The 16,006-nt window shown below is 38.6% G+C and overlaps 1 protein-coding gene across 1 annotated transcript in view; it reads right to left on the bottom strand.

The window, feature by feature from the left end:
* SYNE1 (spectrin repeat containing nuclear envelope protein 1) overlaps positions 1 to 16,006 on the bottom strand; it is a 288,727-nt gene that overhangs the window by 36,408 nt on the left and 236,313 nt on the right. The window contains exons 119-129 of the mRNA XM_030946688.1: positions 14,680 to 14,862; positions 13,524 to 13,670; positions 12,341 to 12,495; positions 11,892 to 12,039; positions 8,050 to 8,144; positions 6,847 to 7,081; positions 5,964 to 6,158; positions 4,054 to 4,179; positions 3,140 to 3,295; positions 1,051 to 1,209; positions 422 to 588 (exon numbers count right to left, since the gene is read on the bottom strand). Of these exons, the coding sequence (XP_030802548.1) occupies positions 422 to 588; positions 1,051 to 1,209; positions 3,140 to 3,295; positions 4,054 to 4,179; positions 5,964 to 6,158; positions 6,847 to 7,081; positions 8,050 to 8,144; positions 11,892 to 12,039; positions 12,341 to 12,495; positions 13,524 to 13,670; positions 14,680 to 14,862 (1,766 nt within the window). The remainder of the gene's footprint in view (positions 1 to 421; positions 589 to 1,050; positions 1,210 to 3,139; positions 3,296 to 4,053; positions 4,180 to 5,963; positions 6,159 to 6,846; positions 7,082 to 8,049; positions 8,145 to 11,891; positions 12,040 to 12,340; positions 12,496 to 13,523; positions 13,671 to 14,679; positions 14,863 to 16,006) is intronic.

The following is a 16,006-nucleotide window of genomic DNA, read 5'->3' as shown; positions in this document are numbered from 1 at the left end:
GTTGATTCTGCTGACAAGAAATTTTTTAGAAAAAATATATTTGCATCCAGTTTTAAGCACCATGTAAAGTAAGCTGGTACTAGGGCAAGGCTCAATAAATCTGATTGCAACTGATCCTATATTGTAGATACATAGAACTGTTAAGTTTGGAAAACAGCTTTAAGATCAAGCCCAACTGTTAACCTACTACCATCACCATATTATTATAATGAAGGTTTTAAATGACTCTCCTTGAAGAAATGTTGTCCTGTACCATAAAGTAAAACAGTAAAGTAATTTTCACAGAAATATGTTGATGGTTCGAAATAAATTTATTTCAGAATTTATGATAAAAAGGCAGACAATAAAGGATTTTAAATGCATGACGTCTAGCAAATTAATCTGTCCCACTTAAAACTTAGAAACAAAACAACTGTCTTACCTGGCTGCAATAAGATCTAGAAGATGCTGCCACCTGTCATTGATTTTGCCAAGTTTGTACTCAATCTCTGATGCCTTACTCTCATGGCTGGCTTTAGCAAGTCTCTCTCCCATTTGCTGAAGCTGGATTTTGTTCTTGTGGGCTACAGAAATTTCTTCTTGATAATCCTAGAGAGTAAAGAGCAATCAGAAGACAGGGTACTTATTCTAAATATATTCTGCTCTACACTACAAAAGGAATGGTGCAAAATACAAGTGAATGTTGTTTTTTCATTTGATTGGTAAGTGGAGTGACAACCTCTTATATATTTAATGGATAAACAAAAACAATTACCAGAAGAATGAAAAAAACCTACCCAACACAGCCCAAAACACAATGCCTTCTATAAATATGCTATAGTTTAACTCATTATAGGCAATTCTGATTGGACACTTAGTAAAGCATTCAGATGCCTCTGACTTTGCATTCACATAATTTTCTGGTATTCTGGGAAGTCCTATCTCAACAAAGACAGGAAAATGCTGCATAGTGAGAGAACCAGAACACATCAGGGTAAGGTAAAACCTTAATTTCAGCTAATTCACAAACAATTAAACAGTTAAAGAAGGGTATATAAGTGTATACTATACCTTTTTAAGTTTCTCAATCATTTCTTCTATGAGGATGTCACCATTTTGAGACACCTTACTTTCCATTTGCGTCAGCCATTCACAAAGTTCCTTATTCTTTTCACTGAAGACAGCCCACTCATTCAGTCTCTCACTAACTTGTTGTCGACGCAAGGAGACCTGAAACCATTTGCAAAGAGCAAATGAAACTACAATAGCAAATGCATTTAAGACATGCTTAAAACACTTGGTGCCTCAATGTGAATTCCTCTAGCCTTGAAAAAGTGTTGCAGCCACTTACTTGCCATTGAAACAAACTGGAGTTGTACAGCAAAAATTGCTGTGACTGCCTGTAAGTTCAGGGGTAAGTGCAGATCTCAGATTTCCTGTTAGCTACATCCTATGCACAGAGACAGGCACCCAAGCGTTAAGCTCGGGAGTCTGTCAATATCTTGTTTCATAACATCTCTAACCCAAAGTTTCCATTAGAAGATAAAAATTTAATTTTCTTACAGTTCTTGCTCACTTTTAAAATGTTATAAAATATTTTAGTCCTAGTGATTAAATTAAAAAGAAAAATGCTTCACCAAAGCATAAAAAAACCCCCAACAAATACAGTACAGGCCAAAGTCCAAAAGTCTGGGCCATTTCTGCATGAGCACATGAATACAAAGCTAAATCCAAGATACAGTGTATTTTGCAAAAGTAATTTTTTACTTGAGTCTCAATACACTGGTTTCATAGATGACTATTTCCTGTGTATAGGCATGCCACCTTGAGAGATTCCAAAGCACTGAGGTGTGCTCTGACAGGAAAGATAAGGCATGACACATCAAACAAAGCAAAAGCTGCTGTTAACACAGAAGGAAGGAAAACATTGCTGCATTTAAGAAATAGCTGTAACTGTGGTACCATCTGCAGTGGCAGACCCAGATGGACACTGAAATCAAAAAAGTAGAACATGCTAAGCAGCAAAATCATCTCTCCAGCTTCAGACATTGGTACAACTACTTACTTCCTCCCTAGTGTGATCTGGATTATTTCTGACTTTGTATTGTAATTTCAGCTGAAAAGATGAAGCTCTTTCACAAATTAAAGTGATGTGCTTTTTAACTGCTGCATTAGCTTGAACAGGGGTATACACGTGATCTTGCATTTCCTTTTTGTGGTTCCAAACTTGATGACAGCTTTCCGGAAATAAGCAGCAGATGAACGAAGGGCTGCACTAGGTTACATCCTGAAACCCTCAGCATGCTTAAAACTAAGATAAAACTTCTTTACTTGGTTCCTTCTTTTACCATAAACATACAAGCAGTGACTGAATCCTAATTTAGATCTATCTACACTTGCTCGTTCAAATGCAACTAACTCATAACAAATTCTGTGCTGGTAACTGTGAAGCATTTTTCCTACTTTGGGGTTTTTGAAACCTTCACAGGTAGTTTCCATAAGGAAACTATTTCAAGTTAGCCTCAGCATATTTTGACAGCAATCTCTGCTGAACCACAGAACAACATCAGGATAATCTGAAAAGCTGGGTAAGGAAGACTCCAGTACCTGGAGTGCAAATCAGAGGCCAAAAGCACACTAATAGCATGATGCAGCTGAAAAAATTAAACAATACTCCTCAGCTCCATTTTGCAGGCAAGCAAGTGACCCTCAGACTAAAAGAAATGCAGACACTGAGGTCTGAGGTAGGAGAAGGCATCAGCAGAACTGAAAGTACAATAGGGCAATGTTGAGTGGGGAGAGGACAACCTTTCTGAGCACAGGTCTTCCACCAAAGCAAAGTGTAACTGTATTATTTCTGTGTTTTTTCCCAGCCAGCCATCCCAAGTCCCACAGGTCACAGTGTGAACCTTTGGCTGATTTTTCAAGGCTGTTTAAATATGACCTCATAGACATTACAAAGTTCAAGAGGCCTAGAAGCACTAGCAGTAACCAAAGGAATATTTCAATGGATGTTTCCCCTGACTCAGAAAGAATTCACTTTTGAATATAGGTGTGTCTACATGAATCCTTTCTAAAAGCTGCCACTTAGATTCAATTTTTCTCCCAACACTTTTGTAGCCTGCATACCGGTCCCATCAGTGCTCAGTGCTGTACTTGCCTGGTGGCACAGCTCTTCCCATTGCCTGTGCAGGAGCTCTATTCGCTCGCTCAGGATTGTGATATCATCTGCGCTGATATATACAGACAGGGTCTCCTTCAGCAGGGAGAGGTGTGCAAGGTCATCTGTCCAACCTTCAACAGCATTCTCTAGCTCCTTAATAGAAAAACACAAGGAAAAAGGATCAGTTGGCTAACAAATAAACATTTGAGTATATTTTGAGTATATTGGTGAAACAGACAAGCAGCATTACCCACTGATTTAAGTCACATCTGAGCAGACCCACCGTGTCAAGGAGACTGTTTTAGCCCAATCTCAAAGCAAAAGAAAACATCAACCCCAAATGTACCAATATTTTCACAGGTGGTATTAACTCCCCAGTAGAGAATGAAAGGAAGTTGCAAACTAAGACACTACTCAACTCTCTGAAGTTCAAAGGTATCTGGGAAGTTCAAGTACTGGTTCGGACTTCTCCTGGTTTGGACTTCTCCGTATTCAAAATATTTTAAAGTTTGTAATCCACTTCCAAAATGCAAATAATACAGCCTAGAAGTGTTGGCTAAAAATTCCCCATAGTCACTTCATCTCAAACAAAAATCACTCAACCAGAAGTTTAGACACCATGAGTTTAAATTTGAGTTTAGAATTTCTGTAATAAAAACATACTAATATAAAGCTTTTCTACAGTATTTTTCAGACCCTGTTCTGGTATCACTTTGATCAGATCTATATTTACTCTGAAGGATTTGCATTATGGTAAGATCACTCTGGTATTATGGTGTCCATATGTTTCTTGTCGTGGGGATGGCTGACTGGTTTGCATCATCAGTAATATGAACCTAGTTAACAACAGAAGAAGTTACTGCACAACGGCAAACAAAGATGAGACAACAATCAACAGAGAAGTGCTTTACCTTGCAACGAATCTGCTCTGCATGCAACTCATCATGGTGATCTGGCAATGGCTGAGAAAGCTTCTTCTTGAATGATCTTAGCTTCTCCAGGGAGTCTCCTATGCCCTTTTCGCATTTTTCCCAGTCCTGAAAGCAGAATGTTTATTAGACTTCAGTTCTGATCTGTGTTATATTTATGTCAGTTGATTTGCCTAAAAATAACATGCCTTGAAAACTCCCTCTAAATAATACAAAAAGTCTCAGAATTTGAGTGATGTGTAGAATTTTTTTTGTGTAGGTCTCTGTTAGTAGAAATACACAAGGTCTTGTGTTATTAAAATTTTGCCTAGATACAATTCCGTCCTTTCAGCACTCTCTCCCTGACAAAATTAATTTTCCACTTCCTTTCTTGAATGCCTGTATTAATCACACCATTACTCTTTTACAAGAGCTTCATTCAGGTGCATTAATCTCTGTGAAAAAAAAAGAAAAAGTGGTTGGGGAATTTGCAAATTCAGTGCAGATTAAAGTACCTTCTTGAAATCAGCATCTTCAGTATCAGTATCTTCTTTAAATCAGGATTCTAGCAGCTACACCCTGCTTTAGTGTTTGTATCCTTTTGTATACCACAATTTTTAATGTGTTCAATGCAAACAAACCCTAAAAAGTAGCAGTATGGTTTTATCTGCCTCACTTGCTTGTTAAAGCCTTATATTAGGACAAAAAGATCCCTAATAGGCCCCCAAAGAATACCATCTGTGTGACACCAGAGAACACAGAACCCGTATTGAAACTTGCATTGTATTGAAACTAAGTCTTCTGTTTCAAGAATTTCTCTTCTATCACTGCCTTTGTATTTCTCTCCTTCCTTTTTTTCCCAGTCTACGACAGTATTTCATGATCATCTTGATGAAGAATTAGCCATATCAAATACTATGACTTTGTGTGAAAATAGCCTGTGTTCTTAACACTCTTCCCCTGCTCCAGCATGGGGTCCCTCCATGAACTTTTCCATAAGCTCTTCCTATGGGCTGCAGTTCTTCACAAATTACTCTGGAGAGAGCCCTTTCCATGGATTCCTTCAAAAACCTCAGGAACAGGCTCCATCAAGGATCTGGTACAGAGTCAGAGGTCCTGCCAGCAAAACAGCCCTAGTGTGGGCTTTCCATGGGGTCACAGATTCCTTCAGGCATCCACCTGCTCTGGTGTGGGACCTCCATGGGCTGTGCATGGATCTTGGCTTCCCTATGGACCTCCTTGGGCTGCAGGTGGATTTCTGCTCCACCGTAGAGTTCCATGTCTCTACCACGAGCTGCAGGGTAATCTCTGCTCTGGCTCCTGGAGCACTTCCTCCCCTCCTTCACTGACCATGGTGTTTGCAAAGTTGCTGCTGTCACATTGTCTCACTCCTCTCTCTGGATCCAATTACTCCTGCAGAGTAATTTTCTTTTTGCATCTTAACTTATCCCAGAGGAACTGCCACCATCACTGCTGGGCTCAGCCTTGACCAGAAGTGGGTTCATCTTGGACCCAGCTGGCATTGGTTCCATCAGACACAGGGAAAGCTTCTGGTAGCTCACAAAAATCATCCCTGCAGCTTCCACATAGAAAAGCTTTGCCACTCAAACCCAATACAAATTTGTGCAAAATAAAATAATTCTTTCCTGTATTTTGAAAACAGGAGTGGTATGGATATACTTTATTGGCAGTATTCTGGAAATATCAATTACAATATATCCACTGACATGCAAGCCTGTTATGAAGTATTACCACTCCCAGTTTCAGAGGTGGTGAAGGGTAATTGTTAGTTCGTGTACTGTAAATGCAGTTCTGTATTTGTGTTTGTCCATTGAGAGAGCATTCCTCCACCAGGGCTCACAGTGAGAAACCACAAACTTGCTGAAGAAGTACAGAAGGAATTGCACACTTACTTTTAGCAGCAAAGCAAGCTGTTTCTTTTGTTGCTCCAGCTGAGTGCTAACTATCTTCCAGCGCTCCTGGATTTCAGTAAGCTCTGCCTGCAGGACTGCCTCAGCTCCACTGTCAGCAGAGAGCAGCAGTTGCTTCCCAGCCTCCACAGTGAGGATATAACTCCCTTGCTGCCTTAGGAGAACTTTCTCTTTGAGCTGAAAATATTAACAGTTTTCTGTCAGCTTTGTACTTTTGATTACAATTAGCACTTCATTACAATTCAGTAATTCACTCTCAAGCCCATATTTTAGTTGCATATCCTGTCTTACACATGAGCTATGGCCCAAACACTTTAACATTTTCACAATCATTTACTGCAGCAAACCTTTAGAAAATTTCTCCAAGGAGATGAAAACATGAAAGACTTTCTCCCCATTAATGTCAGTATCTCAACTCTCTTAAAGAGAAAGATTTCCTCTAGAGCTTGCTATGCTTGTAAGGTTTATTATTATTATTATATCCATCTTCCAGCTAAAAACCTTGAAGACACCAAGCTGCTTACTAGATACTGTAAACCTCTGGTGAAGATGGACACTCAAGGAATCCTTGTTATTTAGTATACATTCTGCAAGCAGGTCATCACTATATTTTCAAGACTATTTCAGTGTGACACTGGTTGAAAGCAAAAACAGAAGCAAACGTGGCTCAAGAGCGAGGGTCCACTAAGTTCTCTCTTTCATGTTTTTATGAACTCCACCTTTGCTTCCATCACATTTCTGATGTTATGCCAGTCCCAGAAAAGAACTGGCAGAGCAGACAGGCTGAATCTAAGACATTTTAAATGGTGAAGTCTGTAAAAAAGGCAGGGATTTTTTCCTTTTTCTTCAGCCACACTGCACCTACCTGCACTTCATCCAGCAGCACTCTTGCTTGCTGCAGTGGGACAGGAGCACTGCCCAGCTCGGTTGCTGGCTGGCAGGACATCTCCAGCAGCCACTTGCGCAGCTTCTCTGCCATCTCCCTGTAGCGCTGCCACTGGTGAATCCGGCTGTCAATGATCCCCCTCATCTGCTGTGCTCGGCGAATTACTCCTTGCCACTGATGGCTCAGAAGAGTCAGATTCAGATTAAATTCATCCCTATTAAAAATAGATAAATAATAAAAAGACAAAGTAACCTTCATACTTAGATATGTTTGCTTAATGAAGTACATTGAAGTGAAAAGGAAGGTGTCTGCCAATTACAAAACACTAAGAGAAAAGCACTGAAGTCTTCTGAAGGCTGACTGAGGATAAGAACTTCACACTTCATGTACTGGGAGAGTTAAAGGGATCCAATTATTGACACCTTAAAACCCCCAAACCCTTAATGCACAAAACTCTTCTACCTTCTTCCCAGAAATACACAAAGAAAACCCATAGGTTTTGCCAGTTTGGATTAGTCAAATTCATAGTAAATCATAGAGATTTCATAATTCAGCCCCAGATTTACTACTGAGCTCAAAGCAGGCATAAGACACACACAGTATTAATAAAATTCACACATTCCAAAAAACCAGTTCATCTTTGTACCATAACCTTAGCATTTGCATAACTGTGAAGCCACTGCTGTTCCACTGATTTTCATTCATTTGATCACAAGCATTTAAAATTAAATCCTATGCAACAATGAACTCCTCTTCCATCACATTAGGGCTGTGGGTGTTCTTAAACGGCAGTAGGGAATCCTCCTGGTGGAGGCAAATGCCCAGGTGGCATAAATCAAATGTAGTGCTGCTGCAGGCTCCTTTGGTGGAGGTGACATTTTGAAAACACATCAGAATAGATATATATGTAACACCGTTGATATTCCAAGACAAATCTTTGTCAGAGAAGCAGCCTCAGGAGGTTGCTGTATTCCCCAAAGCATTCACATGATCCATAGCATTCTAAAGAACAATGTCTTAAGATTTGGCTAATTAACAGCTTAACCACAGCAATAGTAACTTCCACTACAGAAGAGCATGATCTGAACACTGCCATCTGCTACCTTCTCTGTTTGGAAGTCTCCCACTAGTCTAAGTATAACTGCACATAACCAGCAGCAGCAACAATACAGCAATGTCTACCTGTCATCCACCTGTCCTTGTTCTAGGAGGTGCTGCCCATCAGAGATAATTGAATGCAAAATCTGCTGGCGGCTGAACATCTCTGCCTGGAATAGCTGTTGTACAGGAGACAAGCAGGTTAAAACAAGATCTTACTTTTTAATTCTGTCTTTATGCACTGATAAAAATGAATTTTCATATATTTAATCACATTTCAAATTAATTCAGTGGGAGTTTTTTCATGACCTTAATAGAAACATATTGAAAACTCTCATTTTAAATTTACTTGCTGCTTCTAGTAATCATTATTAGTTCCTCAAGACCAATATTATACAGCTAAATTACATCAACAGGAGATAGGTTTTATGTTTTTGAGCACAGTTTTGTGATTGACATTATAATCTGTAACAAAATCCAGATAGGGTATTTTTTGTTTGGACAGAAAGGGCACTTTTTATTTTTTGACATGTTTAAGAATTTTATAATCTTTTGCTTTGTTATACAGACCATGTGTGACAGTGTTATATAAACTTTTAATACACTTTTACATTGCCAATAGAGCCTTAAAAGAAACAGACAGCTATGTATAGGAGCTAGAAATCAATTTTCCAATTCTTCCAAGCGTTCATATTTATTTTCCAAATTTCCTCAAACAAGCAATAACAGCACAATAAACTTTCACAATACTTTTAAAACCCTCTTATTACTTAAATGTTACTTAAGACAAAAAAATTTCCTAATCACTACTTAACCAAACATGACTCAAGTGTATAAACTTCTTAAATTTATTTTTAAAAACATCTTTCCTTTTAGTAATGTACCATGTCTCTATGTAGGATTCTTCAGGAATATTTTTAAGTTAATGAAGGTACACACAGGCATCACTGGACTGACTCTATGTTCAAAAGGTTTACAGAGAGTTTCAAAGAAAAATTATACTGCTATGAAGCTTGAGGCTTTTTTTTTTCTTTAGTTAGTGATGGTATTTGCAGTTGATAGAAGTTCACCCTTGTCTGAAGAAAGAGCCACTATTCTACACTCCTCTTATATGGCATCCCACCAGCTCAAATTGTGATTGTACCAATCCCTGCATCTGCACCCACTGGCACCTGCACATTTAAATCCCTCAAGCACATTATGTGTAGTTTAGGGCTTCTAGATGATGCAGTAAGTTTTTAAAATGAGATTTTGCCTCTTTGAATCACTGAGTTAACTCTGAGGCGCTACTCAGGTCATACATTTTCTCATAGAAAGAAATAGTGTTGTCTGATTTCTTTACAGAAATATTTGAGACTGTTCTTTGAATGCCTTGGCACTTATCATTGACTGAACCCGAATCAGAGGGAAACTGAATGCTATTATTATCTCATGAATGAAGCCACAATAGTGCAGCACTGAGAATTTCAGAAAGCTGAGCAACAAGGCAAGAATTTTACTTTCTTTCTGTCACATCTATTTTTGTCAGGTTAGGGGACACGAAGAACAGGAGGTAACAGCATCTACCAGCATTGTTGACAGATTGAGACTAAACAGAACACAACTGCTGCAATTGGTTAAACAAGTCTCCCACCCAGAAACCCCAGTGTTTCCCACCCTCCCCTCCCTCCACACCCCCAAAAATCTGAAAACAAAGCAAAACTAAAAACCAGCAAAACCAATTCCTTCAAAAGGGAAAATTTTAACACTTTTTTAGGAGGACAAATGAAATAAAAACTTATCAAGCATGAGAACTCTGCTTAGAGTGGATGAACTCAATCCCCACACGAAAGTAGAGATGTTTCAGTCACCATCCACTCCCTTTCCATATTTACACTCTGTACATAAGAAGAATACTCTGTTACCTGTTACTCTGTTACCTAAATTTGTCACCCAAATTTATTCTCTTATGTAGATTGACATGAATCATAGAAACAGGAGCTCAAATAAGAAGGAAAGGAGGGCAAATGCTGAAATGCACAACACTGGCACACTGGGGAAAAATTTGGTAACTGAGTTGGCACAGAACTTCCTTCCCCTTCCCCTGCCAGCACTTTCTCCCTGGGAATACATTGAGACAAGCACTTGTCTCAGTGCATTCCCAGTGCATGGGAGTCCCAAGCACTGTCCCATGTACTGGAGAACTGTGCAAGAGTGATTACAAGATCATCCTGGTAGACTGATGCAGATGTCAGCGCTAGCACATGATGTGTGAGAAGACCATCACCTCCACCTTGTGAACTCCACCAGGAAGATATTTCTAAATAAGGCCACTGAGGTGGTTGGGGTCTTCTTTGGGTAAAAACCAGCAAAAATTTATGAGTCACTGGAAAGGCAATAATAGAGTTGGAAGCATTTAAATATCTATTCTAGGAATTCAGGTGGAAAGAGAGTATTTTCTCATTATTTTCAAAAATACAAAGCAAAACAATGTGAAAATGCATCTCAAGAAGTTGATATTGGACCCTTTCTGCCACAAGTAGTGAAAAGAAAATTCGTAGTGACTGTCAGGCAGCACTGAAAAGGATATTTTGTAATGAATACAATAAATGTGCATTTTGTAATGAATGCTTATAAAAATGCCAAAAATAAGTTAAAAAAAATAAAAGCAGGTTACTTTTTTGAGGATAAACTGCAGCACTTAAAAAACAGATATTAATCATCTTAATTCTGAGATGACTTTATAGTTGCAAAAAAAGGGCTCCAGTAGAATGCCCAAGTAATGTTCGTCTGCACAGTTTCAGGAAAGACTTAAGCTGAGATCTCAAGACAAACGAATGCAAGAAGATTGCCCTAACTCCCTCCAGATAATTATAGCTATGACTGGACACAACAAAAGTAGGAAATTATCCACTTAGAAATGATTTCTGGACATTCAAATCTCAAAGACCTGAGATGTTTAAGCTTACAGAGACTGTCCAGTTAATGCTGGCAGCAATGAAAGGAAATTAAATGGATGACATTCGTGAAAGCAAAGGCAGTTAGATGCTAAGGCAAACGTATGCTAAAAATGGTTGTGAATTACTTTTTGCTATCAGACACTCATTCAAACACTATGCTATGAGATATAAGGCAGAAGAGGGGAAAGGACATAACTCTTCCTGTAATGCAGCCTGAGTCTAGGAGAAGGTCAGCTGAAAAAGTTGTGGGAACTGAAACTACTGGGGCCACATGGGAGCTCTGGTATGAAAATTGACTTCTTTTACTTGATCTTTAACAGGAATCTTGGCAGTAACAATATGGGTGGAGAAAAAATGTGCACCACTTGACTTCACAGAAGAATCATAAACTCTGGATCTAGTACTAGTAAAAACTCTGAATCAGTTTTTCCCTGCAGCAAAAGCTGTGCTAGCTCCTGATTTGTTACAAACAAATGACTCTAGCATGCAGCAAAGACCAAATTAATTTGCTCTCCAAGGAAATGTTATCAAATGGAGGCCCCATGGTGAACTGTATAACTCAGTACTTGACCGAAAAATCTTCCTTTAGCATGCTTTTCAAGTGCTATCTGCATTGATAACTTAGTAAAAAAAAAATCAGAATAGAGATTTTTCTCCAGTTATGAATGAAGGCAAAGAGCCAAACAACATGAGAATTGTTAGGTTTTTAAAGGAGCTTTGGTTTCCTTGGTACAAATGAATCTGAAGTAGACTCAACGCAGGGGACACACACTCAGAGGCACAATGATGCATTACACAGACACTCGAGTCCTCCTCCACGCTGGCTATTATTGACATATTTGCATGCTTCTGTTTTTAAGTTTTCCTCATATGGTGGACACAAATACAATTCAAGGCATGCTGTTGTATCATTCAAAAAAAGAATGTGCACTCCTATGTATAAATAGTATGTGTATTAGCAATGTATAAATAGACATAATTACTTGCCTCGTGTTCCCTCTGTTGCTCCAAAAGCCTTTGGTAGTTTCCTGAAACCTCCACTGCCAACTTCTGCTCAGTCTGAACTAATAAATCCATCCAAGTCCCACATTTCTCCAAGAAGGTCTGGTGCTGCAGCAAGAAAGACTGCAACTTACTGAAAGAAAGAGAGAGAGACAGATTCAGGTAATTCCACATCAGGGTAACACCCTTCCCCCTTAGCTACCTCATTTATTTATTTAGAAAAGTAGCAGTCCCAGTCATTTCAAATCCTGTTAATTTGTGACAAAAGTGAGCCAAAAATGAGCATCTCAGTTCAATGGCTTTGCTCTTTATTTATAAGTACACCAAAGAAAAGGAACTTTGGCCAATAAAATACCTGAAACATTTTTATATTCTGCAAAAGGTATACTTTCTAACTTGTAGAAAACTGTAGAACAGTCTTTATTTATCCCCACCTGAATCTCTCTGTAGTCTGAGATGAGATCAGAGACCAATGTCTGTTCAGGTTCTGCATCCTCTTGATTTCCTTGTCATTCAGAGGAAGCCTGTAACCCAGTTCATTGAGACGGTCCAAATCAGGGGCCATGCTGCTGAACTTCAGCATTTGACTCTGCAACAAACAATAAAAGTGATAACTGGGAAGTTCATGAATTACATTATTATTATGAACTAGCACTTAGTTAGATTTAGAACAGCCTTGGTTGCCACCAAGTGGTAAGCAACCTCTATGCCAGGGAAAAAATTATCCAGTATCCATCTTCTGGTCCCAGACCAGGAGAAAACTTGTGTTCATGTTTAAAAGTGTGCAGAGAAATATACTCAAATTGCACTGAAGTGTCATGCTGAATTGATGATTTACAGCTCAGAGCTGAAGAAGCAGGCTGGTGTTCAAAGCCCTGTGGTTATACTGTCAAAATAAGTGACTTTTTCCTTGTTTCTTGGCCTGAATTCTAGGCTGGTAAATTCGCACTGAAATTATTCAAATTTTTATTTTTAGGTTTTTGTTTTGCAGCACAGAAATACTCAATTCACTCCATAAGGAAAATGCTCTGCTTTTTAGCATATACAAAGTGGAATTCTGTCTTTAGTTAATCTTGATGGAAAAAGATGGAAGATTCCAATGACAAAAACAGCCTAGATGGCAAAGTTCACCAACTTCCTGTCATGGCCTCTGAAAAAAGGAGAGGGAGGACACAAAAACAAAAGTGTGCAAGACCTCAAATGGAAATCACACAGTACACACTATGAATGTTTCTTCAGTATATCAAGTTACCCAAATGTATAAAGTACTTCACACCTAAAGGACATACCAATGAGACAGGAATTGAATAAATTCAAAAAAAGTTGAGAGAAAACAAGAAGAAGGAAATATTCAAACCCTGCTACTTTCCATGCCTATTTTGATCTGTTATTAATTTTATTCTGAACAGTTTGACTGCCCTTTTCATCTTTACTCAGGGGCAATGTGACAATCATTCCCTGACTGTCATCAAACTTCAATTTCTCATTCTTAAACTTTTCATGAGTTATAGTCCTTTACCACCTACAGAATGCACATATGATCTGTGCATATCCTGCACTACAAATAACCAGGCCAAAATAAGGAAAACCCCAGCACCTCCTTTGTTTATCAGTCACCTTGAGTTGCTCCATTCTACTCTGTATTGCTGAGACATCAGATGAGTGACCGGGATCCTGTTCTTTCAATGTTTCTTCTGCTTCTGTTATCCAGGTCTCAAGGACTTCCAGGCTCTTGGCAAAGGTTTGATAGTCCAGGACTCCAGCCTTGAATACAAAAGGATCCACAGTTTAATAACTTCAGCTTCACAGCTTCCTTATTGACATTACGCTCCTGTTTATCTCATTATAGATTTGCAAACAGTTGAATTGGCTAGGAGCAATTGTAACTGCTGCTTTGCTTGCAGACTGCAGAATTAGTTGGATTTTTTTTTAGGTTAGAAGAGGATTTTTGATCACAGCAAAGGAAACATTTCAGCAAAGTGTATAAATGTCCCCTTACCTTGAAATTGATAACATTTTCTACCTTTCTATTATGAAAGAAACTCCTCTGTTTAATCTATTGCTAGCAGAGAGAACTAGTAACTCTTATTGAAATTTTAAATTAAAAACTTTTTTTTTGTGTTTTGTCTCCTCACAGTACAGTGATACTATAAAAACATCCTAGATACTGCTAGATTTCTTGAGTAAACCCTCTTTTCTCTCAAACAGAAGCTGCTACCTTTGTGGTTTTTTTATCCAAATAGTTTCCTATGGAGTACATTCTTCCACTCCTTTTTTCCTCTTTAGACCACAGTGACACAAGCAATTTGGCAACATCTACTAAACAGGCTTTGACACAAATGGTAGGTGTCAGCATAGTCACTGACATTAATAGGGATGGCAAAAAATGAGTTCTACACAATATTCAGAATCTCTCATTTCTTTTACTGTTGAAGAAATAGATGGGAAGAGTGGTTGTCTTCAGGGGAGCAGGAGCTGTGGATGCAGCTGTTAGCACTACTGTTGTGTGCTGAAAACATGGCCACCTTGGCATTCCAGACAGATGTTTTCCTGCTTGAGGTTTACTATCCTTATCCCACAATTTGGACCTTCTTACAAGGTCTTTTTACTGGACTTGAGCATATTTTCTACTCTCAGCTTTGGCTTCCAGGGAAGTCTAAGAAAAGCTAACAGGTAACAGTACCCTCTTTTCCCAGGCAGATTTAGCTAATTTATGTGTTTTCAGGAACCACAGGATGATCACATTTGAGGACAGTAAACACTGTCTGCATACCTGAAGTGCAGCCTGCTGCTTGCGAAGAGCCTGTTCCAGGGTTGACAGATTCTGGTTCAGAGAGAGATGATCAGACTGTATGGCTGCTGCTGCTGAAGCCTCCACCTGGCTTTTCAGCTCCTCCCCCAGTTCTTGAAGAACAACCAGAGACTCCTGTGCTGTTTTCAGATCTGTGAGTACATCCTATTGCAACACATTGAATAAGGATATGAATAGTTAAGCAGACACTCTGGTGGTATCATCATCCTCTGATTTAAAGGAAGAATGAAATGACTAAACTCAGGCACTGTAAAGAAAACTTTAATTTACTACTGCATTTCAATATCAAACTTTTCTTAACTTACAGTTACGTTCTGTATGACTTGAAGAATAAAAAAAAGATATGTCAAGAACCTGTACAGAAAAGAACTGAAAAAACACAGTGCTCAACTACCTTTGAGCAAGCCTGAGTTATTGATGAGGCAATAACTATTGAAAGAAATCTTTTGAATTTACTGATGTGATGGTCCTAAGCAGTGGCAGCCATCTCTGTGAATTGATTCAGGTGTAGGCCTCCTTTTTCCTCCTGCTATGATTTACCAGGATGGCTGAAAAAATAACTTCTGTAACTGACCTAACATAACTGTTATAGAATGGGACACCAGGAAATAAATTATTTGAACCAAACAATTTCAATTTCCAGTCCATGGTGCCTGATTATGGCAGAAATGCTCCAAAAGATCATGAACATGCTTATTTTTTAAACACTAATATTTTTTCTCACTGCAATTGTTTTGCTTACATTGAGAGAATTAATATTTTATTTTATTTTTGTTCAATGACACTTAACATCAACTTAAGTTCAAAAGAACCAAAATGTAAGCACAGAGAGGAGATAAATTATTCTGCTGCCTTGAGATACAATCCTGAAAAAGGAAGAATCTCAAGGTTTCAGAGAAAATGGTGTCTTTCCATAAGGAAGAATAAAGACATCTCCATCTTTCTGAAAATGTGAACAGTCTTAATTGGAGGAAATATAGTCAAAGGATTTTGTGTTTCTTTCTATTATAAGGAACTCCAAAGACTTCGTAGAGATACTTTCCCAAGTATGAATTCCTTCATTAAGCAGGAACTTAAGACTGAATCAAATGATGCAATTGATCCACCTTCCCCAGACAACAGACTTTAGATACAAGCTTCTGAAACAACATAACAACAACTAATGGAGGGATCAAAATTTAGAGACACTCATTGACATTTGGGTAGCATACATGCAGCTGCCTCCTGTGCCTAGGCTGCATCAGTAAAATGAAATATGTAGTATACAAGATTCCAAAACACCAACTAC

This window comes from Camarhynchus parvulus, chromosome 3 (genome assembly GCF_901933205.1).
Source record: "Camarhynchus parvulus chromosome 3, STF_HiC, whole genome shotgun sequence".
Lineage (NCBI taxonomy): Eukaryota > Metazoa > Chordata > Aves > Passeriformes > Thraupidae > Camarhynchus > Camarhynchus parvulus.
Note: the sequence above shows the minus strand (reverse complement) of the source record. Positions and strands in the feature narration are given on the sequence as shown.